Below are 27,275 nucleotides of genomic sequence, written 5' to 3' on the forward strand. Positions count from 1 at the left end.
CCCAAGCTCGGCACCATCCGCCTCTCCAGGGCTTTGGCTTCCCTGGATGCCCGCAGCCCCAGCTGCAGGCAGGAGGAAACCTCGGCACGCCGCGCTAGATGAACAACCTTTTAATTTTGACAAAAACGAAGTACAAAACCGAGGCCAATTTTCTTTTCTCCCCATTTGCAAGGATCTCTGCCGGAGTGACTTTTGGCCGGTGTGGGGTGGTGGGCAGGCAGGGTGGCTCCGGGTGCTGGGGCACGCGCCCGCCCCAGGGAGAGCCATGGGGCACCGTGGGTCCCCACGAGCGTGGCTCGGCACAGCGGGGCAGGATCAGCTCGCAGCGGGGCTCGCAGGGGTGAAGCGGGGAGCGTGCGAGGCCGGAGAGAAGAGGAGAGCTCGAGAGGCCGCCTGGGAGCCGGAGCGAGCACGGCAGGGCATGGCCGGGCTGCCCCAGCATCGCCGCGGGGGCTGCCGCTCGGTGCGTGCTGCCGGTCGATGCGCTGAAGGGTCGTTTGGGCTGGCTGGCTTTTTGTTTTCAATAAATACCAATCGGTGAGGGGCGGTTGGAGTCGCCGTTGCCCCAGCAGCTGCGGCACGCGGGGCAGAGGGAGCGGAGACGGAGGTCCTGGCTGGGGCTGGGGGAGGCGGGGGGCTGCCTAGCTGATGATCTGCCGGGGTCGGCCGTAGCTCATCCCCGCCTGTGATGCGCCCTTGTTGGTCCCCATCTGTAAGCCAATGATGTTCTTGCCCTCCTTCAGCTGGCTCTCGGAAAACTCCCGCTTGTGCTCCTGCGCCTTCCTGCAGGGAACAGAGAGAGGCAATGGGGAACCCCCACACCCCCCCAAAACCCCGACCCCCCAGGGCCGTCAGCCTCAACCCTCAACCCCAGGGTTGTGCTCCCACTTACTTCATGAACCAGTTGGGATCCCCGTGGTAATGCCCATCGTTCTTGGTCACCGCCAGGCTCCCCAGGGCCACCAGTGTCCTCTGCACCGCCGCCATATCCTTGGCTATGAGAGGGCAGCACTGTGAGTGCTGTGAGCCCCCCGCCTGCAGCCCCCCACCCACCTGGGCACACACCTTCAAAGAGGTCGACGGTCTGGAACATGTCTGTCTTGACCACACCGTAGTCCTCAGCCGCCTTGAGGAACTGAGCAATCTGTTCCATCTGCTTGAAGACCATGGTGGGAGGGCTGTCGGGGATCTTGACAGGCTTGGAGCCGTCGGGGTAGAGGCTGTTCACCAGCTGGCTGAGGACCTGCGGGCAGAGGAGAGGCTGAGCTCTGCGCTCTGTGCCATGTTGTGCCATGCTGCAGCACGTCGCAGCACTCCCACCCTTCCTGCCTTGCACTTACGATGCCGTTCTTCAGCCAGACCTGGAAGCCCAGGCGGCCCCGGTCCGGACGGCCCACGCTGGACCCGCATTGAGCCACGATCCATTCCACCAGGCGGTCCTCCAGCTCATCGTCGTACTTCTTCTCGATCTTGGACTGGACGTCCCTGCTCATGCCATAGGCCGGGCCCTTGTTTGCCATGGCTGCGGTGGGCAGAGACCTGGAGCGGGAGGGGGCCGTGAGGGGCTGTCTGCTCCCACACCCATTGTGCTGCATCCCATGGCATCCTCCCTGAGCTCATCCCAGGGCAGGCAATGGCCGTTGATGCCAATGGAGATCTGGAGGAGTGAGTACGGCCAAGATCCTTGTAGCACACCCAGGTGGATGGTTCCCACCCAAATCTGCCTTGCTTGGGGTGCACTGCCCCATGCCCATCTCGCTCAGCCGGCAGCCAGCTCCTGCTGGTGTGGATGTCCCCAGCGTTGGGTGGCCATGGCTGGAGCTGCCAGCAGATGCCCAAGAAGGGAGCAGGCAGTGGGGCTGGGCGGCAGTGGCACAGCAGAGTGCCATGAGCATGTCCTCGTGCCAGCACCAGTGGGGCCAGGCCATGGCAGGAGCTGTCCTGTGCCCTTGTAAGGACATGGTGCGGGCAGAGCAGAGGGTGGCTGTGGTGGGCAGCGCCAGAGGATGTCAGGATGGGTGCCAGGAGGGAAAGGTGGTGGGGAGCCAGCAGCTAAACCCTCACAGAGCTGGCATTGCTCCTCCCCGCGCAGCTCCTGCTTGGGTTAAAGCCAGCTGGGTGCTGGGGCTGAGCCATGGAGCGGCACGCCTGGTTCCCACATTCACTCCTTCCCTGGGCTTCCCCAGCAGCCAGCTCACCCTGTCCACTGGGCAGAGCCTCCCAACTCTTGCAGGAGGGCACCGAGCCCTGGCACAGCGGGCAGAGCAGAGCAGAGCACACATGGGGCAGAGCAGAACACACAGCCTGCTCTCTGCCAGCAGCACAGAACCCCATGAACCCTGCAGACAGCCCTGTGCTCTGTCTCCAACGTTGCTGAACCCAGAGCAGCCCCACAGCCACAACCTGTCTCCCTGCACTGTGCTATGCCCCTTTTCTGCAGGAACTCAATCACTGGGGGCTGTGTCTGCTTCCCCTGCACAGCCAGGGCTGGGTTGAGCCAGCACCCACCAACACTGCTCCTGTGAGCCACGGAGCAGTGGCAGCAAAGTGGTGCTGAGTACCAGGGGCAGCAGCATGCCCTGAGCAGCACCCCCTGCCCACAGAGCTGCAGCCCTCTCCTGGGAGCACAACCCCAATCCAGAAAGCATCACCCCCATCCCAGCCAGCAGCATTTGCACCCCAGCGGCATCACTCCCATCCTCATGGCATCATCCCCATCCTGGAGAGCAGCATCTCAATCCAGGGAGCAAGACCCCAATGTGGGGAGCAGGACCCCAGTGTGGGGAGCAGCATCGTCATCCCAACAACAGCATCCCATCCCAGGGGCCGGCAGCCACATTACACCCTCCCTCCAACAACCCCACAGGACTCACAAGCAGCGACTCAGGGAGGTGAGGGGCGATGCTCGGTGGGTGCCAGCACACTGCACAGTTCGGAGGCCGACGCTGCGCTAAAAGGCCGGACAGTGATGTCAGCGGCCCACGGGACAGCCCCCAGCCCTCCCCCAGCCCCACAGCACATCATGACTCCAGCCCAGACACCATATTTGGGGAAAGACTCCGAAAACCAGTGACTAAAGCCCGTGCCGGAGCATTCCCCGCGTGCCTCAGCCCCAGTGGTTTTGGGGCAGGGAGGAAGCAGAGCCCGGGGGCTCTGATGAAGTAAATCCTTTTATAGGCAGACGATTGTGGAGTTTTCTGCCCTGACTTCATGGCTGGCTTTCCCCTGTGCTCACTGCAGGGATGGGAGGCTCCTGGTGGGTGGGGGCATGGGGGGCAGTGGGTGCAAGGCTGGGTTATGGGGTGGCTGCGGTGCGCACAGGGGTCTTGGAGAGCACAGCTGAGGCAGGGCTGGGCAGTGCAGGGCAGCAAGGCTATGGGCATCCCACAGGCATCCTGCCAGGGCACAACAGGTCCTGGGCATTGCTCTGCCCCAGTGGGGTGGGCAAGATACAGTAGGGTGGGGGGCAGAGCTGATGTTGGGATGGGGTGTGATAGGGCTCACAGTTTGGCACAGCCACACCATTTTGGGCTCTGCCCGACCCTTTCTGCAGTGCCAGGAGCTCCCACGTGGCACAGTCACAGCTCCAAGCTCATCCTCTGGGGATCCTGTGTGCTCCGCGAGGGGTGCAGCCCCAGGACCCCACACATCCATCCCCCCTTCCCCAGGGCTGCCAAACCCCCCCACGCCCCAACCCAATGCCTGCAGCTGACAGCACACAGAACCCTATGCCCGGAGTGTGGCTGACACCCAGCGGCAGGGTGCACCCACTGAGCCCCCAGCCCCAGTTCCAACCCCACTCCCAGCCCCAGCCCCACAGGAGACGGCAGCTGCTGTAAAGTGCAGAGACTTTAATGCGAGCCGCCCGGAGCCCAGCTGAGTGCTGAGCACTGCAAGAGCAGCGGACGGGAGAATAAAAACCCCGAGAGGCGCTGAGCCCCGTGGCCGCCCAGGGGTGTGAAGGCATCGCCGTGCCCCACACCTGGGCTTTAGGCACTGAAGGTCCCACGGTGTGTGTGGAGCTGGGGGACGGGCAGCCCACCAGCGCCTTTCCAGTGTCACTTATCACCAAGGATGGGCGCAGTCCCGGTGCAGGATTAGGGCCGGGCACCGCAGCGAATCCCCAGAACCGCTTTCGGTGAGGACGTGTGCTGGGCAGCCCCGGGGTTGGCACGGTGAGCAGGAGGTACAGTGGGGCCAAGGGACCCCAGCCTGCTGTGGGGATGGCGATGAGGACGGAGCATCCAGTGGAGACCCACAGCGCAGGCACGGCCCATGGGGTCCTGCTGGGCTTTTGGCACAGCCCTGGGTGGTGGCACCGGGGAGCAATAGGACGGCAGGGCTCTGGGTGCCGCACCGTGCCTGGCCCCTCTCCTCCAGGCTCTAGAAGACGTAGATCTTGTCCCGCTGGACGCAGTCCAAATCATCATCCAGCGTCAGCAGCACCTGCAGAGGGGAGCGGGGCAGCAGTGGGACGGGCAGCAGGGATGGGGAGTGGGATCTGTGCAGTGGGCAGCACCTACCAGGAACGAACCAAACATGGCAATGGAGGAGAGGAAGTGCCAGATGTCGTGGTCGTCAAAGAAGTCGAGCAGGATGCAGTCACGGTTGTGCTCCCGGGACTCCGCTGGTGTTTTCTGTGCAGGATGGGGCAGCCATCACCGTGTCTGTCCCACAGCTGCCCCACACCCCACATGGCCGCACACCTACCTGCCAGGTACTGAGCCCCTGGAAGAAGAAGAAGAGTGCAAAGCCCCAGACAACAGAGGTGCCGATGATGCAGAGCAGGGGGATGAGTTTGATGCGTTCACCACTGCGGAGCTGGAGGAGATGGTGGGTCACTACACGCCCCTGAGAGGTCCCCCCTGCTGCCCTCCCACCAGGCGTGGGTGCCCACAGAGCCAGCCTGCAGCTCGCACCTTCATGATGATGTAGAAGGCAAAGTAGAGGAGCAGGTTGCAGATGCCGATGGCCAACAGGTAGGAAGCGAAGTCATTGGGGCGGACAAGGAGCCCGTAGGCAGCGCTGAGGAGGCAGCGGGGTCAGCAGAGCCTGGGGATTCCTCCCCCATGCCCCACTGTCCACCCTCTGGCTCTGCTCCTCTGGGCACTGAAGGAGCACTGGGGGCTCATGCCGTGCTTGGCTCACAGCTGTCACGAGCCGGGGGTCGCTGAGGCTGAGGGGAGCAGGGTGGGAGCAGCAGTGGGCATGGGGGGGTCTGGGCACAGAGGAAGCTGTGTGGGGTCCTGCCTGCTCCTGGTTCTGCACTTACAGGGACCAGTTGATGATGTTTCCCATAACCAAGAGCACCATTCGGTCCTGTGAAGGAAGACAAGAGGGATGAAGGGGCACAGCCCCTCTCCTGAGCTGGTGGCCAGCAATGTCCCTTCCCCTCTGGTGCCATCACTCACCACATACATGGGGCCACTGCACTGCCGGACACAGTCTGTGTACATCACATGAAGGATCCTGCGCAGGATGCCTGTGTCTGCGGAGAGTGGGAATGCAGTACTGGGGGCACAGAGCTGGCCCCGTCCCATTCCACTGCATCCCATCCCAATCCAACCCATCTGACTGCAAGACATCCCAACCCAACTCAACACCTCATCCCATTTCACTGAATCCCATCCCATCCCATTCCATCCCACTCTATTGCATCCCATTGCATTCCATCCTATCACATCATATCCCAACCCAATCCATGCTATTCTACTGTATCCCATCCCAACCCAATCCATCCCATCCCATTGCATCCTATCCTAACCCAATTCATCTCATTGCATTCTGTCTGATCCCAACCCAACTCACCCCATCCCATCGCATCTCTTCCCATCCCAGTTCAACTCAATCCATCCCATCCTCTTCCAACCCAACCCATTGCATCCCATCCTATCCCAACCCAATCCAATCCATCTCATTTCACTGCATCCCATCCCATTTCAACCCATTTCATCCCAACCAATCCCTTCCCCCCCATCTCAACCTATCCCATCCCATCTCGTCCCCTCCTAGTCTCATCCCTTCCCACCCCTGCTGCCTGCAGCACAACCCCCATGCACACCCACCCTCAGCCCTCACCGAGCTTCCAGCGCCCCATGTAGTAGAGCTGGGTGCTCAGCAGCAACGTGGCCATGATGTGCATGACAGAGAAGATGATCCAGAAGACCATGTTGCCTTTGCCAAAGACCTACAGGGAGAGCCCAATGACCAGCAGGTGGGCAAGTGGTCACCCCACGCCATGCCCAGCCCCGCTGCACGCCCGCACTCACCACGCCAATGACAGAGAAGAAGATGACAACAGCCAGACAGGCATAGGCGCTGTAGGCACTGGCGTTGATGTCCGGGTGCCGCTTCTGGTACAGCTTCAGCATGCAGAGCCCAGCAATCATGTACATGAAGGAGGTGTCTGCAGGATGGAGCGGTGAGCGGGGCTGCAGCAGCTCCCAGCACAGTGCTGGGATGGCACTCACCGAACTGGAAGTTGGTGTAGTTGGGGCAGACGTGGTAGCAGGCACTGAGCAGCCCCTCCATCATCAGCGCCGTGCCCATGGCATAGAAGAGCCCGAAGTGCTTGGGGATGCCACACTCCTGTTGGGGCAGAGAGAGGGGAATTGGCACCTGGGGGAGCTGAGCTCTCTGGGGACACAGCCTGGTGGCTGCGCATTCTTACCTGGGCGCGTGTGTCATTGCGCATGAGCGCCCTGTTGTAGTTGATCTCCCGCTGCAGGATGATGAGCAGGAAGAGCAAGCCCAGCAGCACGTAGCCCAGGTTGCTGATGATGTTGTTGAAGGCGCTGCAGGCGGGGTTCAGCCCATCAGTGCCCTGGGACCCACACCCACAGCCCTGCCCCGTGCCAGGACCCCACTCTCCCACCTGAGGTTCCCCAGCGGGTGGGCGCACAGGAAGTTGTAGTAGCAGATGTCCTGGTTGCCGGTGACATTCACCACCTGCAGGTGTGGGTACAATGAGAGGAGGCGGCGGAGAAGTGGGAGGAGATTTGGGAACAGCCAGGGACACGGGCATGCTCCCACTGTGGCTGCAGAGCTTGGTGTGGGAGCACCGCCTGCTCACCGTCTGGTAGGTGATGACGAGCTGGACGACGGGCAGCGCATAGAACACGGCGATGGTGGCAATGTTCCTGGAAGGGGCACAGCAGTGTCACCACTGTCATTGCCACCCACCTGCAGCAGTGGCAGAGGCACTGCCAGGACACATCCCCAGCCCTCCAGCCACCCCCTGCTCACCAGAAGTAAATCTGGTATTTCTTCCGCAGCACCCGCTTGTCCTTGCGGGCCAGGTCAGCCACGCAGAGGTATTGCTGGAAGGAGAAGCAGGGTGAGGGCAGTGCCTGGAGCACAGCACGGCGTGGCAATGCGTGGCACGGCACGCACCTTGGTGCGGATGACGTTCTTGTCATAGTCGATGTCGGCCAGCGTGTCGTAGTCGTCCTCCTCGACAGAGCTGAGTGAGTCCAGGCGCGGCCGGCCGGCCACGTTCTCCAGCGACCGCTCTCCTGCAGCAGAGCCAGGGCGGTCAGCAGGGCTGCACTGAGCACCCACGGCTCCTCACCGGCAGCAATCACCCCAATTACACCCACACCTCCCCGCCGGGGTGGGATGAGCACAGAGCACAGCTACACCCTGTGATGTGGCCGCACTGGGGCCGAGGACACGGCTGGGTCTGAGCCCAGCGCCAGGCTTGGGCAGGGCAGATTGCTTTGATTGGACCGCCCCTGCTCGGACCAACATCTACCCATGGCAATGCACTGGTGCCTCATCGGGGCGGAGGGGATGCGCCGCTTGAACTGCTCCTGCCCTTTAAAGGAAAGCGAGAGTTATTGGGGCAGGATGAGGGCTGAGCCCACCGCCGGCACCTCGGGAGCTCCCCACGTGTCACCGCCCCGCCAGTTCATGACGCCCAGCTGGAGCCCCTGCTGCAGGCTGGCAACAAGGGGCTGCCATGGATGGAGCGAGCACATCACTGGTTGTGCCCTTGGGGCAGCCCCGCACGCACCCACATATCCATAGGAGACGTCTGCAGAGCCCATGCTGTCTGTGATGGCCTCGGTGCTGCAGGAAGAACCATTCTCTGCCAAGACAGAGGGGGTGGGCATTGTGGCACGGCCGCCGGCCCCATAGGTATGGGGTGAGGGATGGTGTGCAGCACTCACCAAAGGAGCCGTATCCACAGCCCATGTAGGGGACATGCCCAAGGAAAGAGTCTGGGATGCTGTGGGCGTGCCCTGCAAGGCAGGAGGGGATACACAGCACCATCAGCACCCCAACACGGGGCTGTGCCCGCCTGGTGTGCAGCAGTGCCAGCACCTACCCAGTAAGGATGCTGGGGATCCCAGAAAGACATGAAAAAAGAGAGAGATTCAGTCAGTTGCCCAAGTCCCAGCTCAGCCGCGTCAGCCCCAGAGCAGAGAAGACAAACCCCCAGACATCCCTGCCTCTGCTCTTTGGCACAGAAAAGGCTTGAAAGAGGAAAAGGACCCACCAGCCCCAGGCACATCCCCTCTACGTGCCCCCAACCCCTCACCCGTGTCCAGGCTGGGCGAGTCCATGGCAGCCAGGAGCCCTTTCTTCTTGTGCTGCCTGCCAAAGCAACTGGACGTGAGCTGGGACATAGCACTGGGAGGGGACATAGCCCTGGGCTGGGACATGACATCGGGAATGGGACATGACACTGGGGATAAGGCATGGCACCAGGGCTGGGATGTGGCACCAGGAGGGGGTATGGCACTGGGAGGGATGTGGCACAGGGGCTGGGACACAACACTGGGACAGGGACATGGCACCAGAGCTGGGATCTGGCACCGGGAGGGGGCATGGCACTGGGGATGGACACCAGGAGGGGATGGGGTGGCAGGCTCCTGAATTGGAGCAGGGTGGGACCGTGGGACCTCACCGGCAGTTCTCCCAGCAGGCGATGAGCACCGTGATGACATAGAAGGAGAGGAAGATGCCGAGGCAGAAGAGCATGCTGCTCACGTACGCCTCCGCTGCAGAGAGCCTCAGGGTGAGCAGCAACCCCTGGTCCCTGCACCACCCAGCAGCCCCCGGCCCCCAGAGCCACCTCCCACCCAAGCTTACAGGTTATGGCTGGTGACACCATCACCTCCAGCATCTTCTGCCGGTTGTGCTGATCCACTGGCTTATCTGTGGGAAGGCAAAGCCAGAGGTCAGCCCCACAGCGTGGGCCCAACCCCATCCCCAGCACGAGCCCCTCAGTGCGTACCTGGGGAGGTGCGCTTGGAGAGGGGATAATAGGGGAGGGCTCCTCCGCAAGCCTCATCTTCTGTCTTCACCACAACCACCACATAGAAGCTGTTGCTGGGGAAATCCTTCCTCTGTAGTGTCCATGTTGGGGAGAGACATGGGTCAGCAGCACCCAGGTGGAACGTGTGGGACCCTACAGGGGTGGGATGTCCCCCCCACACCAACCTGCACTGTGATGGCTGCTTTCTTGGTCATGGTCTGGTACATCCCGATGAAGGCCACGTTGTTGTCCAGGTCGTAGACGGGGCACTGTTGGGCAGAGGGATGGGCCCATCAGTTCAGCTGAGCACCACGGGCTGCCCGGTGAGACCCTGACCCCATCCTACCAGGATGTCCTGGATGGAGATGACGGAGCAGGGGAAGGCCATGGCTGAGGTCACCTTCACAATCACCGAGTCCACTCCGTTGGGGAACTCATACTTGAAGTACTGCGGGCAGAAGGACACCTCGTTCCCAACGCTGTTCCCCCTGGTGCTGCCCCTCTGCCCCAGCACAGCCCCTCACCTGCGGCTGTGACGCTGTGGCATTGAAGGTGAAGGCTTCATTCGTCCTGCAGAGAGCACGGAGAGGATGAGGGCCGCTCAGCCCCGTGACAGCAGGCAGGGGATGGGGTGGGGGTCCCTCACCGCAGCACAAAGTTCTCCACGCGGGTGACCCGCAGCTGGTAGGAGGCGTTGAGGGACAGCGTGGAAACGTCCACGAAGAAATGCTGGGTCTCCACCTCCACCTTGGTCTGAGGTTGGCACAGCGTGCGGCTCACCTCCTGGTAGGCGTATTTCCGCTGGTACCTGGGCAGGGCAGGTGGGAGCTGTGCCACGCTGTGCCAGCAGCCCTGGGACCCTCAGCCCCATCGATACTCACAGCCCCCGGAGGATGAGTGGCACTTGGAATGAGACCACCGCCTCCTTCTGCCTCACCACGAAGAGCACGGGCAGGTCCTTATGGTCGGACAGGACGTTCACCGACACCCGCACTCCCTCCGTCTGTGGGAAGGTGACACTTTGGCCTGGCAGGACCTTCCCCGGCGTGTGGACTTTGCTCAGCCTGCGCTGGCAGACATGTCGGCCCCTGCTGCTGGGGGGACACCTCCCTTCTGCGGGATGCAGGGCTGTCCCCACTGCCCGGCTACACTGTCACCCCAGGCAGTGACATTGGTCTGCCTGGGTTTCCTGGGTCAGCAGAAGCACTGCTTTATGCCTGGTGCCGGGGCAGCAGGGATTGGGAAATGTGCCCTGAAATGGGAAACACGGCCCCAGAAATGGGAAATAAACCCCCGAATTGGGGTAATGAACCCTAAAATGGTAGGACAGGGGGGAATGGCTGACAGGATAGTGAGGGGATGGCTTGAAATTATAAGAGGGGAGATGTGGGTTATTTGTGAGGGTGCTGAGGTGCTGGCACTGCTGCCCTGAGCTGTGGGTGCCCCATCCCTGCAGGCACTCAAGGCCAGGTGGGATGGGGCCCTGGGCAGCCTGAGCTGGTGGGGGGCAGCCCTGCCCATGGCCGGGGGTGGCACTGGGTGGCTTTGAGCTCCCCTCCAACCTGAGCCATGCTGTGGTTTTATGATTCTATTACATGGGAAACATCCCCCAAAATGGGAAATATACCCCAAAATGAGAAACATCCCCCTCCAAGAAAAACAAAAACAAAACCAAAATACACCACCAAAAAGAGAAACTCACTCCAGAAATGGGAAATACGCTCCCTAAGAAAAGGGGAACTCACCCCCCAAAAGGGGAACACACCCCATAAAAGAGAACGCCAACCCCCCCGGCCGCCTCTGGTCGCTGCCCACCCCGCAGTGCCGCCGGCTCACCCTGTTCCTCAGCACCGTGTGGTTGAAGGCGTAGATGTTGAGCGTGTCGCTGGCCACCCAGTCCGAGTAGATCTTGTCGAAAACGGCGTCCTTCTGCTCCACGTTCTTCTTCGGGTCCAGGGGTTCGGGCAGGGCGGGCGGAGGGACGAGCAGCCAAAACAGCGCCCAGGCCAGCGCGGCGGCCCCGGCAGAGGGCATCGTGCCCGCATCCCCGGCCCGGAGCTGCCGTGCTGCGGGGCGGGGGGACGCGGGGCGGTCAGGCGGGGCGCGGCGGGGCGCGCAGCCCCATGGCGCGGTGCGGGGCTGCCGGCGGCACTTCGGGTCGCCCCGTTCCGCGGACGGCTGTAAACACGGGGCCGGCGGTGACGTCAGGGCGGTGACACGCGTTCATAGGGCCAGGCCGGGGAAGTGACGCGGAGGGCGGCGGGCGGTGCCGGGGAGCGGGAGGCAGCGCTGCTCGGCGGGACGCTGCCCGGGGGAAAAACGCGGTCCAGCGGGTGGCACCGCGCTCCGTTCCCAGCGACAGAATGGGGCCGATCCCCACCCCGCGCTCCGCAGCCCGGCTCGGAACCACCCCGCTCCGAACACCTCCCCGCAGAGCCCGGTGCAGCGAGACCTCGCTGTGCGGGATCGATAAGCGGTGACACGTGGCACGGCTGGCTTTCACCGCGTCCCGAACGACGGCCCGGGGCGGCACCGGCACGGCGGCTGCGGGAGAGGTGAGCACCTCCTGCCCGCATCACACCCGCTGCCGTGCCCCGTTCCCAACGCCCTCCGTGCTCACACAACGCCCTCTGCACCGAGCGCAGCGCAGGGACCACACGAAAAGCTCAGCTTCACACCTCGCAGCACAGAAAGCCAAGCGGCCCCTGGGCTGCAGCCAGAGCAGCAGGGCAGGGAGGTGCTCCTGCCCCTCTGCTGTGCGCTGGGACACCTCACCTGGAGCACTGCGTCCACAGCTGGAGTCCTCAGGGCAGGAGAGACGTGGGGCTGTTGGAGGGATGGCGGCAGGGATGGAAGCCCTCCCTGCGAGGACAGGCTGAGAGCTGGGGCTGTGCAGCACGGAGAAGAGAAGGCGAGAGAAGGAGAGCTGAGAGCAGCCTGTCAGCATCTAAAAGGGGCTGTGAGAAGGGAGGGATGGACTCAGTAGTGGGGTCTGTGTGATAGGAGAAGGGGAAATGGCTTCAGACTGCAAGAGGGGAGATTGAGGCTGGAGATGAGGAAGAAGGTTTGGCACTGAGGGCGGTGAGGCACTGGCACAGGTTGCCCAGAGAGGCGGTGGTGCCCCGTCCCTGCAGACAGCCAAGGTCAGGCTGGAGGGGCTGTGAGCACTGCTGGAGCTGTGGGTGTCCCTGTGCACTGCAGGGAGGCACCAGGCGGCCTTTGAGCTCCCTTCCAACTCAAACCATTCTGTGATTCCCCCAGAATCCATCCCTGGACTTGAGCTAGAACATAACACCTCTGCTGCAGGTTTCTGTCTATTCTCTGCTGGACAAACATACAGAGACGTGAGCATTGCTGCTATTGTGCACTTTATTTCTCTAGGTCCTCTCACTGAGGGTCTCAAAGCACTTTTCAGGCAGTCTGTGCGGTGTTTCCAGTTGATGGGTGGTGCTGCTGCTGCCAATGGGTTGAGTGATTTGCTTGGGGACAGACAGCAAACTCCCAAGCTCTTGTTCAGATGCAAATATTGCCTTCACTGGAATGACTTTAAGGTTGATTTTGTAGTGATGTGCATTCCCTACACATTTCAAAGCTATCAAAAATAAATCACAGAGTCATCAAAAGCAAGCTAAAGTCTCATCTAGGGCCAAAAAAGTCAGTTACCTTCACTTGCAGAACATTGTTGAGAGCTTTGGCATTGTTTTCAAACAGTGAGTAAAAGGAAAAGAAGAAAAAGAACCAAACCAGACTGGAAATAAGGACAGATTAAACAAGCAGTGAGGACCCGGATGAGTGTGACTTTAAATATCCCAGGAGGGAACATTGTGAATTCAGTTTGGAAGTTCTCTGCTCTCCCCACCCCGAGCAGCAGCACTGCTCCCAGCAGCACTTCTCCCACAGCAAACAAAACAAGCAACCAACACAGGGGAACGGAAGACGCACGTGCAGATGCACACACACACACACTGCAACACTTTGGGGTGAAACATTTACATTTATATCGAAATATGCACTAAACAGAGTGAGTTCTACCAGCTGATGCATTTCTTTTTTTTTTTTTTTTTTTTCTCCTTTTTCTTTTTTTTTGCCAAAGCAGAATCACAATTTCTTCCTGGGAAGGTTCAAGTCAGCGAGCAGTGATGGGGCAGGTGCCATCTGATTCACATACACAGGCTTTGCTCCTTGCAGGTCCCCATCACGTGCCTGGAGTGCTCTTTCCCCCCCACTGACTCTTGCTGTCCTTTCACATCTTTTCTTCTTTGCTGTAATAAATATGAAACTTGGCGATGCTCACAGGTCACAGCACAGACAAGACATCAGGCTTCAGCACAGAACCGAGAAATGCAGCTAGGTTGTTTACAGAAGGAAAAGGCCTCAAAGGGCCAGTTCTTTCACAGCCAACCATTAACAATGACACAGTTCATGCTGGCTGGGCAGAGGCGGCCCAACCCCAATCCCAGGGGACATCGGTCACCCAGAGCTCCAACTGAAGCTTTCCTACACTTCTTACAGCAAGGCACTCATTTTTGGTGCCTGCTCAGCGAGGAGGAACAATCCCTCCCTGCCCCCCACACAAAACCTCTCAATTTGAAGCAGGACAATTTGTTACTAAACAGCCACAAATAGAGCTGAAGTCTCAGACACAAAGCTGCCCTTTCTTTCTTTGTCCATCGGTCATAACCAGCAACAATTAAGGTAGCAGAGGGCTGTGAACACTGAAGCAAGCACAGAACATGGCACCTTAGCACACCAAGCTTAAGCAGAGAGCCAGCAGAGCCATCCTCGGTCTCACTGCAGAGTCATGAACCTGCTAAACCTCTCTCACACCACACAGTGCCCCGCCAAGAGCAGCTGACTCAGGGCAGGACACAGCCCCAATTGTAAGGGTGCTTAGGTAAGAAGTTATAGCTTTTTTATTGGAGAACACATTCCCAGCCAGCGTCTCTTCAACCAAATGCTGTGACACCAGGGGGCAAAGCAGGGATGCATAGGTTCAGCTACCACACTGCCTTATTACAAAAGCTGAAAAGTTCACAGGGAGCAGAATGTGTTTTAACCCCTCTCCCTAAGGAGGGCGTGAGGAGGGGGAGAGGGATAATAAAACTTTCCCCCAAGAATCCTCCACTGCAGCGTATTTTTAACATTTTACACTTTCTTATACCAACTTCTCCAGCGAGCATCTAACCAGAAGTGTGAATAACATTACCTTAAAGCCCCCTCTGCAAAGCAGCAGGGCTGCAGAGCACGCAGGGCTGGGGAGCAGTGCTTGCCTAGCCTGTTTTGTGGGGTGAGACAGCCATCCCTCCTCTACTACAGCACTCTGGTATTTATTTCTGGGAAGTGGAAAGCTTCATCCTTCCTTCATCTGTGTGTAGATCACATATACTGGAAACAAAACACAAACTATGCATGCAATCCAGGCAGAAATCCTGCTATGATCAAATCTACAGGAACAAGGGAATGTAGTGGGGACGTAAAAGTATTCCTTAATGCTAGATTATAGACTGCATTAAACACCAGCACCCTTTATTATAAAAAAGGGCAAACAGACTATATACAGTACCTACGTACTTTCATTGCAGCAGGGCACAGCAAGCAACCTGGACACCTAAACACCCCTCCTTAAGAACAGAGTACGAAGTGCCTGCTAAAAAGCTATCGGTTCCTCTCCAATTTACCTGCCGAGATGAGCACGTGTGGCTGCAGATTCCTCATACACTGAAAGAAGTGCAGAGATCTGTGCTGGCAGCTCTCCATCAGCTACCACGCTGCGAACCACTGCAGTGTTTGCACAGTGCTGCAAGCTCTAGCTCTGGTAGGTAAGCCAAGGAAGAACAGACTTCATTTAAAATTATTTTATTTGCAAGTATATTTATCTATTCCCCTACGGCTCTGCATTTAGGGTTCAAAACAGTTTCTTTCTGAGTAAAGAGAAGCTTTCATTGTAGATGAAAGGCTATTTTCATGTTACCATTAGTAGGCTATAATCAGCTCATAAAAAAAAAAAAAAAAAAAAATCCCACCTACCTGCAGCCCCTGTAAGAGAGCACTGCTGCAATGGCTTCCTTGGCTAGAGGTGAGCAGTGTCCAGGGCAGCAAAAGGCCACACCTCGACTTCATACTGTAAGAGGCTGCAGTTGCTTGAATAAAATGTTTATACAAGTAAAACAGAAGCGAAAAAGAAATATACACCTTTGAATCTGTAAAGCTTCAGACTGTTTTATGCCTTGAAAAAAAGGGGCTACTCATGTGGGTTTTCTTTAGGGAAAAAAAAAAAAGATGTAACAGTCATACTTACAAAAACAAAGAAAAAAAAAACAATGAACAGTACTGCAAAGAGCCCTGGAGCACAGGCATCCCAAAGGAATGAAACGTCAGTTCCATAGTAGCGAGGAAGTGACTGCCTTGTGTGATACTAACTGGATAATTAAAATGCTAAACTGAATGACTGTTAAAAGCCAGCAAAACCGTACACAGACAGGACAGCCATCAGGAGCACCTGAATGACACTGCCCACAGGGAAAGCTACATGGAATGAAGAGTGCCCAGGCTACTAGGTATGGGGAAATGAGCACAAGAACAAGCACCTGGGAGCATTACAGAAGTTCAGTTAACAGTTTGTTCCCTTAGGTTTCTGAATTCCAGTTTCATGCTGCTTCAGAAATAAGGAGTGAGAAACAACACGTGTCACTTAAAATACCCCAGAAAAAGGAAGAAAAAAAAATCAACCAGAAACCTTTAAAAGGTGGGACTGAGCTTGGAAAAACGCATCTGTTCTGTTATTAGCAAGTGAAAGGTAATTCTTGTTCACAGGCTAATACACAGAGCACAACCCCTACAGCCAGGAAGGGTGGGCCAGGAGCTGTATATGGGCTGTCAGAGACAGGCTAAAAAGGTTCTAGGACAACCACAGAGCAACAATACGTGAGAGGGGCACAGAGTGACAGTCCTGTTCTCATTTTAAATGAGGAATGGTTTAAAAGTAAAACTCTTCTTCAGCTAATTTCCTCCTGCAATAAAACCAACCAAGCCGGCCCTCATCTGTACAAGACCAGTTAAACATCAGCCTTCCCCCTCAAAACACTAGATATGAACATCTGTAACATTCTACAATGGAAAGTGCTTTAAGAAAGAAGGATTCTGTAGTGCCAGTGACAGAACTGATCTGATGGGCTGGATGATGTTAACACTGACATCAGCTAATCAGGCCAGGGCAGCTCGCTTCTCCTCAGGGGTCTCCTCCAGTAGCTGCATGATCAGTTCATGGAGGGGTTTGCAGATCTTTGCATAGGCCCCTCCTGTCAGGTGCAGGAAATCAAACATATCGTGGTACGAGATGGTGCCATCTGAGTGCACGAAGCCAGCATCTACATCCAGGAGCTGCACATTGGGTAGTTTGGGGAGTGAGGCTTTTAGCAGATGGTTCACCTTGGCATTCTTCTGCCGCAGAGGGTTTGGCTTCTCTCCACGAGGTAGCAGGCCCTGACACAAGAAGGAGGCAATGAAGAGCTTTCATTCAACTCTGATGGTATAATAATGATTTCCCTTTCAATTCAGGCACCCTTTCAAGATTGAAGATGTCTATGGTAAAAGGATCTCATTCCTTGAATCAGATTTTGTCCATTTAGATCTAACTTCAAATATGACTGAAGGAGCCAGATGAGCTAGAAGCACAACTGGCATGGAATTTGCTTTTTTTTTTTTTTTTTTGTTAAAACAAAAGATCTATCAGTTTGTATTCTTTTTATAAAGTTTCAATGGTGTGCTGAATGCCTTTGCTCACCTCCTCCTCAAAAAGACAGACACCAGCTGACTTATTAAAATGAGGAAGGAAACTAAGAGTTCCAAATCCCAGCTCTCATCTATTCCTTACTGAACATCTTCAACAAACCATCTACATGGGATAGCAATGCTGCTAATGAGGATGATCACATCTGTCTCTGGAGGGGCTAAAAAGATAACTGCTGCAAAGCCAGGTGAAGCCAGGGATGCACGTACAAGGCAGAAGACAAATGAAACAACTGCCCTCCCCCATCACAACCATAACTACCACAGAGACACAGTACAGAGAACACAGAGCTTCCTTGGAGGGCTTTGTTTTTGTAGCTCTCCAATAAACATACCAGTACAATAACTTTGGCCTGTGGCTGCTGGGTATTTATCAGGCGCACGATAGCCTCAATCCCGCCTGCTACTTCTTCTGCTGTGTTTTCGTAATTATTTGTTCCAACCCAAACAACAATGACCTATGAGGAGAAGAAATGTTTGCAACTTTTTCAGAACAAGCTGTAATAGTCTTGCTGACCCTGAAAGCACTGCATAAACATCATCTACAATCATCAAGCTCAATCAAGACTCAGGCTAGCTAAAGGATAAACCAAAAATGCAGGTTTTCAGCTGCCAGTTATGCTGACTTTTGGACAGTATCTTACAAGCTCCAGATTTGGCATCCAGTATAGATGAAGAACAAGGACTTGTGAAGGTTTTCTGAACAGCCTATTAGATGTGAGCCCACCCCTGTTCACAGAGCCTCTCAGTCAACACACTGCAGGAGCCTACCTTGGTCAAGAAGAGGGCATTTACACAGCATAGCGTGAGGCCCTGCAGGACAAGGACAACTGCACCTCTACTTCTTTGCAAAATGATTTAAAAGCTGCTAAATAACAGATTGAAATATGAGTGACACTGCCTTCCTACTGGATACTGTGGTGGACCATTCATTGCTTTCAGCAAAGAAGTTGACCACAGGACTGCAGCTTTAGGTGTAAAGTAGAAAGCTGTTCTTCACTACACATACTGAGCATCTTTGCTCCCTTTTTATCAAATATTTCACAATCTCTATCTGAGAACATACCTCAGGTATGTGTCATTGCAACTGCAAACTAATCTAATGACAACACAAATGTTGATCAGTCTATAAGGCCATTTCTCTTGATGACTTCCTCTGATGCATGTTAGCAGTGAAAGCCACGTGTATGAAAACCATGGCTCCATTCCCAAGCACTTCTAGCTTAGCCTAACACATTTCAGTACCTTATACATACTTAGTGGCAACAGCTTTTCAACAAAAGCTCTCTTAAGAGTAAGTGGCTCACTCAGTTTTACACCATTCAAGGACCTGATGTCTCTTATAAATCAGCACAAGGCTGCCTTGTTTGGTTGCCTGTTTATACCTTCGGTTTAATGTTCTCCAGTTCACCATTCTTCAGTCTCCACAGAACGTGTCCAGTGGTGTCTCCACCAATCCCAAAATTCAATGCATGAAGTGGTGAGAAGAGCTCTCGCCATATCTGCAATCACAGGTCAGTTTCCTCTTTGAGAGAAGCATTCTGATCATGAAAGAAAGATACTACACAGACACAAAATGCCTTCAGTAACACTGGAAACAGCAGTGAGAAACCCTCTGAAAAATCACTTCCAGAGGTGGCATTTAAGCACAGGATGAAGCTTTACTTCATGGTCCAGAAGAGACAGAATTGCTGACATTCACGCACTCAATCCTGGCACAGAGGAAGGGGAAGCTCTCTTGAATAGCTATTTGGCATCAGAGCTACAGAAGGGAGCTGCTGTAGATCATGGTGTCCCTAGCTTAGCTAATTACAGGACTTCTAAAGAAAGTATCCATATTGCCAGGAAACAAAACTAGAAAAAGTGAACTACACTGGGAAGCAGCTCTTGAAGAACAATGTTACTCAGTTACCACCACTGTGGAGCAGCAAAATTCTTAGTTTTGCTCCAGCAGTTTCACAGATTAAGCAAAGGAAAACAACCCAGCTAGTCCTTAATGTAAATTTCACTCCTGAGAAGGTCTTTAGCACTCTGTCAACAGAAAAGCAGGTATGTCAGTGCATGTAGTACATCAAGGGTTAAACGTGTTCTGGCCAAGAAAGACACACCTGCAAAGATTTCACTGGCATGCTCTTGAGAGTTTGGAATCAAGGAACTAGTGAAGGGTTGTGTATGCGTATCAAAGTGAAGGCAGTTATTAATTGCTTCAGAGAATGACAAATGGCTTATAGAGATAAATCAGCAAGACTTTGAACAGGCACTGGATGACTAAGGAATTAGGGTGGAATAAACCAGAAGACCAGCAGTAAAATCAGAGCAGAACAAAACAAATAGTCTGGACAGTGAGTAATTGTACGTTAATGGATTAGAAATTCTAATTCACATAACCCCACAATTGCCTTTTCTTTTCTTTTTTTTTTCCTTTTTTTTTTTTTGTTTTAATCAGTACCTCATATTGCTGTAGCAACTGCACCATGGAATCACCCACGAAGAGCACATCAGGTTCCTTGTCTTTGCAGTCCGAAACAAATCTATTGTGCTGTTTAAAAGAAAGCAGCATAAACTTAAGCTCAGATTGATCACTCCTCATCAGTATCTCTGCTGCAGGACAGAAAGGGACAGTTGCCCAACCAGTTCCCCCTGCTCCCTCCTGTCTGCCCTCCAATGTGCTTCTCCCTGTTAACCCATGAACTACTGGACAATCCCCTAAACTACACAAACTCTAACAGGGGATGCGGCCTCGGTTCTGAGAAGAGCAGTGTTTGTCTAGTCCATGCCACCCATATGTGACCCATATGTCAGGCACCCACTAAATTCAACAGTTAAAGAACAGATAAATTAACAGTTAGTCAGTGCAGCAAGTATCCTCTGGCTATTTCACTGTCTGTAGGAAGTGTTGCAGAGGAGAATGGGAGACCAAACACTTCAGCTCTCCTTTTCAGCTTTGTCACTCCCTTGCAAAGGTACACACCGGAAAGCACTACTTTGCACTTTGTTTAACAATGGGCTTGGCAATTTCTCTCAGTTAATGGGCAACAGGACTATTTCTTGAAATTATTCCACAATGTAGTTTTCAGGTCATGCTGCTTTTTGCCTTCTTTCGTCAATTCAAGTAAGAGAAGCATCAGAATGCTGCCAGCTGTTGGGTAGCAGAGATATTACAACCTCAAATCAAGAATGTGGTCCGACAGGCACATGCAGCACTCACCCAGCAGCCCCCCAGCCCCTCAAGGAAAAGGCTCCCATCTCCCACGACAGCTCTCTCACCTGCGACATCCATCTGTCATCTCCCTGAGTATCCTCAGCAGCATGTGGGACTGCTGCAGGATTCGAGTCTCCATGGCTCATTCTATTCCTGTGGAAAGAACATTTCAGACAGGCTGCTTTCAGAAGCTTATCCAAGCACAGGGGAAAAGGCAGGCTGGCAGAAAAGCACTGCACTTCCTGACATTCACAATGGACAATTCACGGCCATTCCGAAGCACGTTGACTTTTAGCTGACAACAAAATCCATTTCACTCTGTGCAGGACTGCCAGACAGACTGCAGGCAGCCCTCCTGAAACATCTACTGACACGTGAAAACAACGTGTTTAAAAAGACAAAGAAGAGCTCATTTCAGAGACCGTCCTGCAGAAGCACACCTCAGCCGGGCAAATCCTTAACTATAATAAATGCTGGTAATCCGAGGATTAGCTCCTATTAGTACAGCGATAGCCAGCTTACGGCTACTGAGCCGCGCAGCACAGGTGGATTAAGCGGCTGCAGGAGGCTGCGCATCGCGGCCGAGCCGATCCCGAGGGACTTCGGGCAGGAAGGGCAGCGGCCATCGGGGCAAACGCAGCCCTTCACCCAGCGGCCCGGCAGCCCGCAGAGCACAGACACCGCAACAAAACCAGGTCCGAGCAGCGCGCCGTGCAGGCGCTAGGCCGGGCAGCGGGGCTGCACCCTGCAAGCTGCACCCTGCAGGCACGGCGACAAAGCCGCACTCCTCCCTCGGATGGCAGCGCTGAGGGCCGGATCCCGCCCCGCCCCGCGGCCAACGCCTGAGCAGCGCCCGCAGCCGCCGCCCGCACCCAACGGCTCCCACGGGCCGCCCGCAGCCGCTGGGCCGGGAGGGGCTGAAAGCACGGCGCCGCCATCCCGCCGCCCCCCACGGAACGAGGCGAGGCCCGGAGCCCTGCAGCCTGCCCGGGGCGGGGCCGGGCGGTGCCCGCGCACTCACGGCGACAGCAGCTCCCCCCGCAGCTCCATGGCTCGCTCGGGCGGGCGCCTCCCTCCCTCGGCCCGGGCTCTCTCCGCGCCTGCGCCAACGCCACTTCCGCTTCCGCCGCCGCCACACAGCCAACCGCCACTCGCCTCCCCGCGACGCTTCCGGCCGCGCTGCCGGAAGTCCCGCCCAGAGCGCCTCTGCGTTCGGCCCCTAGGGGGCACCGCGCCGCGGTGACGTCGCTATGACGTCATTCTCGAGGCGGTGACGTCGGTCGAGTCACGCTGCCGGGCCGGCTGGAGGCGGGCCCGCGGCCTGGCGTCGGGAAGCGAGGTGAGGCGGGCTGGCGGCCTGCGGTGGCAGGGCTGCTGTAGGTCAGCGCCGTGCAGGTGCAGCAAAACATGGCGGAGCCACCAGGCCGCAGAGCCATCGCTGCATTCCGAGCATCTCCACCTCTCTGTGCATCTTTTCAGTCTCACCATGACCCGTGAGAGCTGCACGTGTTCCTCGCAGACCCTTCTTGCGGGGGGAGCTGCACGCTGTGGCATTCCCAAGGCCATGCGCAGTTTCTGCAGCCCCAGAGTTCTGTACTTTGAAGTTAAAGCAGCAAAGAAAGGACCATTTGGTTTCGCTCTCTGCTTTGTCCCGAAGCAGGAACAGGCAGGACGAGGCAGACCCAGTGGCAAGGAGGCAGCCTGGTGAAAGCATGGGGTGAATGCGGTGGTGAGGTGGTGGTTCAGGTTCCCTGCACTCCAACCGCTTGCCAGTGGCTGTCACTGTCCCACGTGATCAGTGCCAGCAGGGCAAGGATTAATGATTATTAAAGGAAGGCTGTGCTGCAAGCAGTCTTTTGCTCTTTCACGGCTTTTTAAAACACATAACTAGCACACCTGTCTTCTTTCATGGGCAGCTGCAGCTGAAATGTTGCTCTTAGCAACAGCCAGACCACTTGAGGCGAATTCAGCCGTTTCCCCAGGCAACCTCAACAACAAACTTCTGGGAAGATCCCTGCGGGTGGGAGGCACTGCTGGGTGGAAATTGAGGGGTGCAAAAAGCCAGCAATGATCAAGTGCAGTGCCTGTGAACCATGGGCGGTGAGCAGAAGAATAGGAAGGTTTTTGTAGCTCCTCATTCAGGCTTTTCGGAGATTTAATCTCTGAAATACAGTTGTGCATTGCCTGCACCTCCTGCCCAGGCCCCTTTGTTTCCATAGACCCCTTCTCTCGCCTGCTGTACCTCTGAGGGAGGATTGCTCCTAAGGTTGCTGCCAGGAAGCACACAGAGGGGTGGCGATCTTGGCGTGCTGCCAGCACCATGCCCCTGCCTGCTTTATGTAACCCTGCAGCCATTTTCCCAGCACATGACAGCAGTGCAATGAGCTGAGGGGATGTGCTGGGCTGCACTGAGCCTGGGGTGTCTGCAGACCCACAGCAAGATTCCTACAAGTGTCCTGTAAGGGACTGAGTGCTTTGCTCAGGGCAGCCAGGCCTGCAGTTGCAAATATTTTCGAGGCTTGCTTGATCTTAGAAGAGACATTTGTCATGGTTTTATGTTTTTTGGTTTTCAGTATTCCACATCGTAACATCATGTAGTGCACTGGGAGTTAAAGTGTTAATGCTCCAATTCCGGGTACAATATTAAGGCAGTAGGAGAACTTTCTACCAGGCTAAAAGTAGCATTCTTTCCCTCGTGCCACAAAAGGAACGAAGCACGGATGCGTAACTGTGGTGAAAGATCATCTTAGTGCGAGGAAGCGAGCGGCTGTGGGTCGAAATGAAGCTTGGAGAGGACCGGCCACCTGCCCCGCGCCGAGGTGTCGAGGATTCGAACCCGTGACCTTCCGCCCTCCACCGCCGCCCCACGCGGGGGCGCCCTCCCCGCCGCGCCGCACGGGGCTCCCATGCCGCGCCTCTCGGCCAATCCCGCGCCTCGGCGGGCGGTGACGTACGGGGGCGTCACGGCCGCGCTGACGTCACCCGCCCCGCCCCGCGGGGTTGCCATGGCAGCCGCCCGCCCCCCGCCCCCCCGCGGATGAGCTCACGCGGTGCCGCAGCCCCGAGGGGGGGGGTTTGCTCCTCGCTACAAGATGGCGGCGGCGGCTGCAGCGGCGGCGGCGAGCGGTGCGGGGGGGCCCCCTCCGGCCCCGCGGCTGCCCCCGGCCCCGCCGCCCCCCAGACCCCCGGGACCCGCTCGCATCGGCTACTACGAGATCGAGCGCACCATCGGCAAGGGCAACTTCGCCGTCGTGAAGCTGGCCACGCACCTGGTGACCCGGGCCAAGGTGAGGAGCCCGGCCCGGCCGCGTTTGTGCCGCCCGCCTCCTCCCGCCGGCTCTGCCCCGCTCCCGTGCCGCTGGCGGAGCCGGAGCCGCGCCGCGCCGTGCGGGGAGAGAGCAGGAGCTGGGCCGGGCCGCGGGCCGCAGCCGGGCGGTGCTGTCAGACGGCAGCGCTGCCCAAAGCAGCCCGGCGGGCGGTGAGAAGCGCGGTGCGGTGCGGGCAGCTGGAAGCGCGGCCCTCAGGGCTCGGTCGCGATGCCGTCCCGCTCTGCGTTGCGGCTCGAGGCCGCGAGGAGGGCTGTAGCTGTCATGTTCGAGTTGCCGTCTGAATTTTGGGAGTTGCGTTCTGATTTATGGAGCTGTTTCGACGTGGGGTTGCTTTGTTGATGGTTGGTCTGTCTTTTTCCCAGGTAACTGCGTGAAATTCGTGGCAGGGGCTGTTTAGAAATTGGTCGTTAAACATCTGCTGGAGCTTTCTGTTCAGAACTGGGATACGTTTGTGTCTATTGCATGAACTGATGTCGGTTTCAAGTGTTAGATGCTACAATTTAACCTGCAGTTCAGCTACTGTTGCCCTTGCGCAGGGCTCAGTCACTTTTTTCCCTTCGCGATGCTGAGCTTCCCTACTAGAAGCAGTGGTAGCAGCTTGGATGCTTCAAACACAGAAGACTTCTCTTAAGCAGAGATCAGTCCTTTGGCTGCAGGTAACATTGATGTATTCAGCCCTTCTTGTTGAGTCGAGGCTTAACTCAAAGTTTGCACAATACTCAAGCAGAGACAGTCTTGCATTCAGGTTGCTCTTTTTTTTTCCTGAAGAATGGCAAAAGGTCCACAAGTTTAGGAAGCTGCGTTCAGAACAGACAGGACTGAAGTTAACTCTGATGCTTTATTTATGAATGATTGAACAAGATGGAATGCCTGGCCATGAAGAAGCTCTGTTAAACAGCAGCTTACTGGTGCCTGCAGCTCTGAAGCTAGGGAAGGTGCTTTGTTTGCTTTAGGAAGCAGCACAGCTGTTCTCAGGGTGGGATGGAGGTGCAGTTGCTGCTGTCACCTGCGAGTGAGCCTGCTGGAGTGTGAGCTACTCCGGAGGTGGTGCTTTGTGTGCCTCGAAATTCCCTTCAGTTGAGTGGAGGAGATGAAGTCCCTGTGAACGCAGTCATGTTGAGGGAAATACCTGTGTTGAGAACAGCTGGGATCTGTTGGCTGTGTGAATGGCAGGGCTGGGAAGGCTGAGGTGGAACAGCTAGGAGCTGAAACTTGACCTGGAAGCTTTCTTAACTCTGAGGTCGGGTTTCCTTTAAAATCCCACCCTGCCAAGCAAATGGGTTCTTTTTGCCTGCAAATCCCCAGTGCTGTTATTTCAGTACTTCTCCTTCTCTGCAGGCGCTGTCATTGCTGACTCCAGGAGAGGAGTGAGGAAGGAGGGGAGAGTTACTTGCTTCAAGCTCTGGGATTCTTGAGGTTAGAAGGGAGGTACTGATGTAAAATACCCTGAAAAGGGTGAATCTGTATGGGAAGTATTTTCTGAAATGGCAGTGGGAATAGAAAACAACCACTGAGAGCTTGGTTTCATCCCAGTAATACTTGAAACGGATTGGCTTAATGGAAATGACTTAGAAGAAAGTAAAGACTTGGTAAAATGGTTCCATTCGTGATCTGAAAGAATCCTTTGAACGTACTACACAAATGTAGTACAATTGGTGAGTGTGCTGTGACCCCTTCCAGAGATGATTTCTTCCAGTAGTAGTTGCATAGAAGAATCAAGCAGCGTTCAAATATAGCCATCAAATCCCTGCACAAACTTGACCCCATGTCACGTTCTCTTAGAGGAAAGCTGGTTTGCTCATCATGGCTGCTCCTTGGGAACCATGCTCTTCTGTTTCAAAAGGAATTTGAGTATGAATATCTATGCTCGCTTGAAAAATAGTGTGCCCTGTCTTTTTACATGACTTTGAAGGTGAAATTAATAACTTGGAAGGCTTGTATTCATTGCTGCTCATGAATTTAAAAGGTAGCCTGCCTATTGATAAGGTTTGGGAATCTGTTTTCCTTTCCTATGGATGTTTGCCAGGTCAAGTGGACTTTGATGTGACATCTAAAGATAACAGCGTGAGCATTCCTGGTTTGTGTCCCCTTTTACCTAAAGAAAAAAAAAAAAAAAAGTAAAGCAAAGAATGGTTTGGTGCCCATTCTTATGTTAAAGGACTGGGTTTTCTTGGCTGTTTTGTAGTTAAAGGACTGTGTTTATTTCCAGAAAGGAGCAGAGCTTGTGCTGTGTGCTCCTGGCTCTGGTGGTCTGGCACATCTTGCTGACACAGAACATTGCAGTTTACATATAACTGGATTTCACAAGTTGAATGTGGGTCAGCAGTGTTGGGGACACTAATGAAAGGGAATGTTAATCATCCTAAAGGGCAGGAGGCCTGTATTCATAATTGTATTTGCTGGAACTAATGAAATAGAAAGGAACAGTTGACAATTTATGTGTTAACCAAGCCAGCAATTTATATTCAGTCCCCAGTTATGCAAAGTTAGAGTCCTGGACTCTGTAGGAGCCCAATTCTGATAGCTGGGAAGGAACTAGGACCGGTTGCTCTGACTGGGATTAGTTGGGCACCTGCAGGATATCTTGCTGCATCTCTTCTTCAGGGTATTGAGTGTGGCTGGAATGCAATGGACATCAGAGTTCACAATCCTGAAAGAATGTGGCAACTTCCCAAGCCCAGTGACCTCCTTGCTGTCCAGCCTTACCTTCTTGTGAGCTCACGGTCTACTTATTTTTTACTTCCTCTGACCTGAGTTGTGTTTTTTTTCTCTCTTTTTAAGAAGCTGAGCCTTCTTTGGAGGTAGGAGATGTCTCTGCTTTAACCAGGGGAGGATGGTCCCTTCTGAAAGAACTGGCTTTGTTTCTGTGGTTTGCATTTGGAAGAATTGAGAGCCAACGGTAAAAATCTTGCACAGAGTTCTTGGAGGTGGGCACTGTGACACTTTAAAAGCAGGCTAAAATCCAGCTGTGATGGTTAGGTTTTGAGGCTCTGGAAGGAGTTTGGCCCTGACTGATGTGCTGTATGTGGGAGCCTTTAGAAGCCGCCTTGGTTTGTCTGGATTTGTTTCCTTGAGATGAGTGCAGAGCTGCTGGCGGAGCAGTCACTGGAAAAGTCTTGGCTGCTGCTTGTTCTCCTGCTCTTCCCTACCTTTGGCATGCAGCACCAAAGCATGTGACTACAGGATAACCACGGATCATCAGTGTTCAAAGCATGATAGTCCAAGCAGTCTGTGTGCCCCAACACTGTGGTCCTTTCTTGTCGTGTCAGAGGGGAATTATTTCATACTGGTGCTGTTTGTTTCATTATGAGCCACTCGGAGGCCTTGTAAGGTGACCTTTTTCAGTTGTTTTCCTCTGCTTTTTTGGTATTTGTTGGTGCATTGTCTGCACTGCTTCTTATTTCTCTTGGCCATAAGAAAAGCCAATAGCTGTAATTACTAATTCCTCCGGCATCTATTATAATACTGCTCACATGGCCTTTTGTTCTCATCGTTTGTATGCTGCAAGAGAGTTGTGTTTTAGTTCTCATTTAGTGGAGAGGTTTAGTAAAAGCCTAAGAGCCAGAAATGGTCTTAGGCTGAGCATAGTTGCTGCAGTGGGGATAACAGAGAATATTTATTAAACCCCACAGAGGTATTAACTGTATCAACTACAAGCTGAAATAGAGACATTACATGTTTCATTAAAACATTT

General features: G+C 55.1%; 4 protein-coding genes across 7 annotated transcripts in view; 1 reads left to right on the forward strand and 3 right to left on the reverse strand.

Annotated features, from left to right (window-relative positions):
* Positions 1-95: 95 nt before the first annotated feature.
* TAGLN (transgelin) lies at positions 96-3,008 on the reverse strand. Its single transcript, XM_031599896.2, has 5 exons — positions 2,874-3,008; positions 1,341-1,539; positions 1,066-1,243; positions 893-995; positions 96-783 (listed from the first exon to the last, which is right to left on the reverse strand). The coding sequence occupies exons 2-5, from the start codon at positions 1,518-1,520 to the stop codon at positions 642-644; spliced, it is 603 nt and encodes a 200-aa protein (XP_031455756.1). The 5' UTR covers positions 1,521-1,539; positions 2,874-3,008; the 3' UTR covers positions 96-641.
* Positions 3,009-3,836: 828 nt separating this feature from the next.
* SIDT2 (SID1 transmembrane family member 2) lies at positions 3,837-11,466 on the reverse strand. Its single transcript, XM_090123366.1, has 27 exons — positions 11,099-11,466; positions 10,144-10,265; positions 9,909-10,070; positions 9,787-9,832; positions 9,609-9,710; positions 9,448-9,531; positions 9,242-9,353; positions 9,097-9,162; positions 8,912-9,005; positions 8,543-8,598; positions 8,172-8,243; positions 8,015-8,089; positions 7,754-7,816; positions 7,393-7,514; positions 7,246-7,319; positions 7,073-7,139; positions 6,875-6,948; positions 6,671-6,794; positions 6,471-6,588; positions 6,270-6,406; positions 6,079-6,187; positions 5,412-5,488; positions 5,273-5,319; positions 4,920-5,025; positions 4,711-4,821; positions 4,524-4,637; positions 3,837-4,446 (listed from the first exon to the last, which is right to left on the reverse strand). Exons 1-27 carry the CDS (start codon positions 11,294-11,296, stop codon positions 4,384-4,386), a joined length of 2,595 nt encoding a protein of 864 aa, XP_089979492.1. The 5' UTR covers positions 11,297-11,466; the 3' UTR covers positions 3,837-4,383.
* A 1,839-nt stretch (positions 11,467-13,305) lies between these two features.
* Positions 13,306-21,418, reverse strand: PAFAH1B2 (platelet activating factor acetylhydrolase 1b catalytic subunit 2). Its single transcript, XM_031599891.2, has 6 exons — positions 21,274-21,418; positions 20,318-20,405; positions 19,500-19,589; positions 18,436-18,552; positions 17,386-17,508; positions 13,306-16,744 (listed from the first exon to the last, which is right to left on the reverse strand). Exons 1-6 carry the CDS (start codon positions 21,300-21,302, stop codon positions 16,466-16,468), a joined length of 726 nt encoding a protein of 241 aa, XP_031455751.1. The 5' UTR covers positions 21,303-21,418; the 3' UTR covers positions 13,306-16,465.
* A 1,911-nt stretch (positions 21,419-23,329) lies between these two features.
* SIK3 (SIK family kinase 3) overlaps positions 23,330-27,275 on the forward strand; it is a 72,344-nt gene continuing 68,398 nt past the window's right edge. For all 4 annotated transcript variants that reach the window (XM_031599890.2, XM_031599889.2, XM_090123471.1 and 1 more), the window contains exon 1: positions 23,330-23,539. In XM_031599890.2, the coding sequence (XP_031455750.2) occupies positions 23,345-23,539 (195 nt within the window). In that variant the 5' untranslated portion in view covers positions 23,330-23,344. The remainder of the gene's footprint in view (positions 23,540-27,275) is intronic.

Source organism: Phasianus colchicus, chromosome 23 (genome assembly GCF_987193195.1).
Source record: "Phasianus colchicus chromosome 23, bPhaCol1.hap1.1, whole genome shotgun sequence".
NCBI lineage: Eukaryota > Metazoa > Chordata > Aves > Galliformes > Phasianidae > Phasianus > Phasianus colchicus.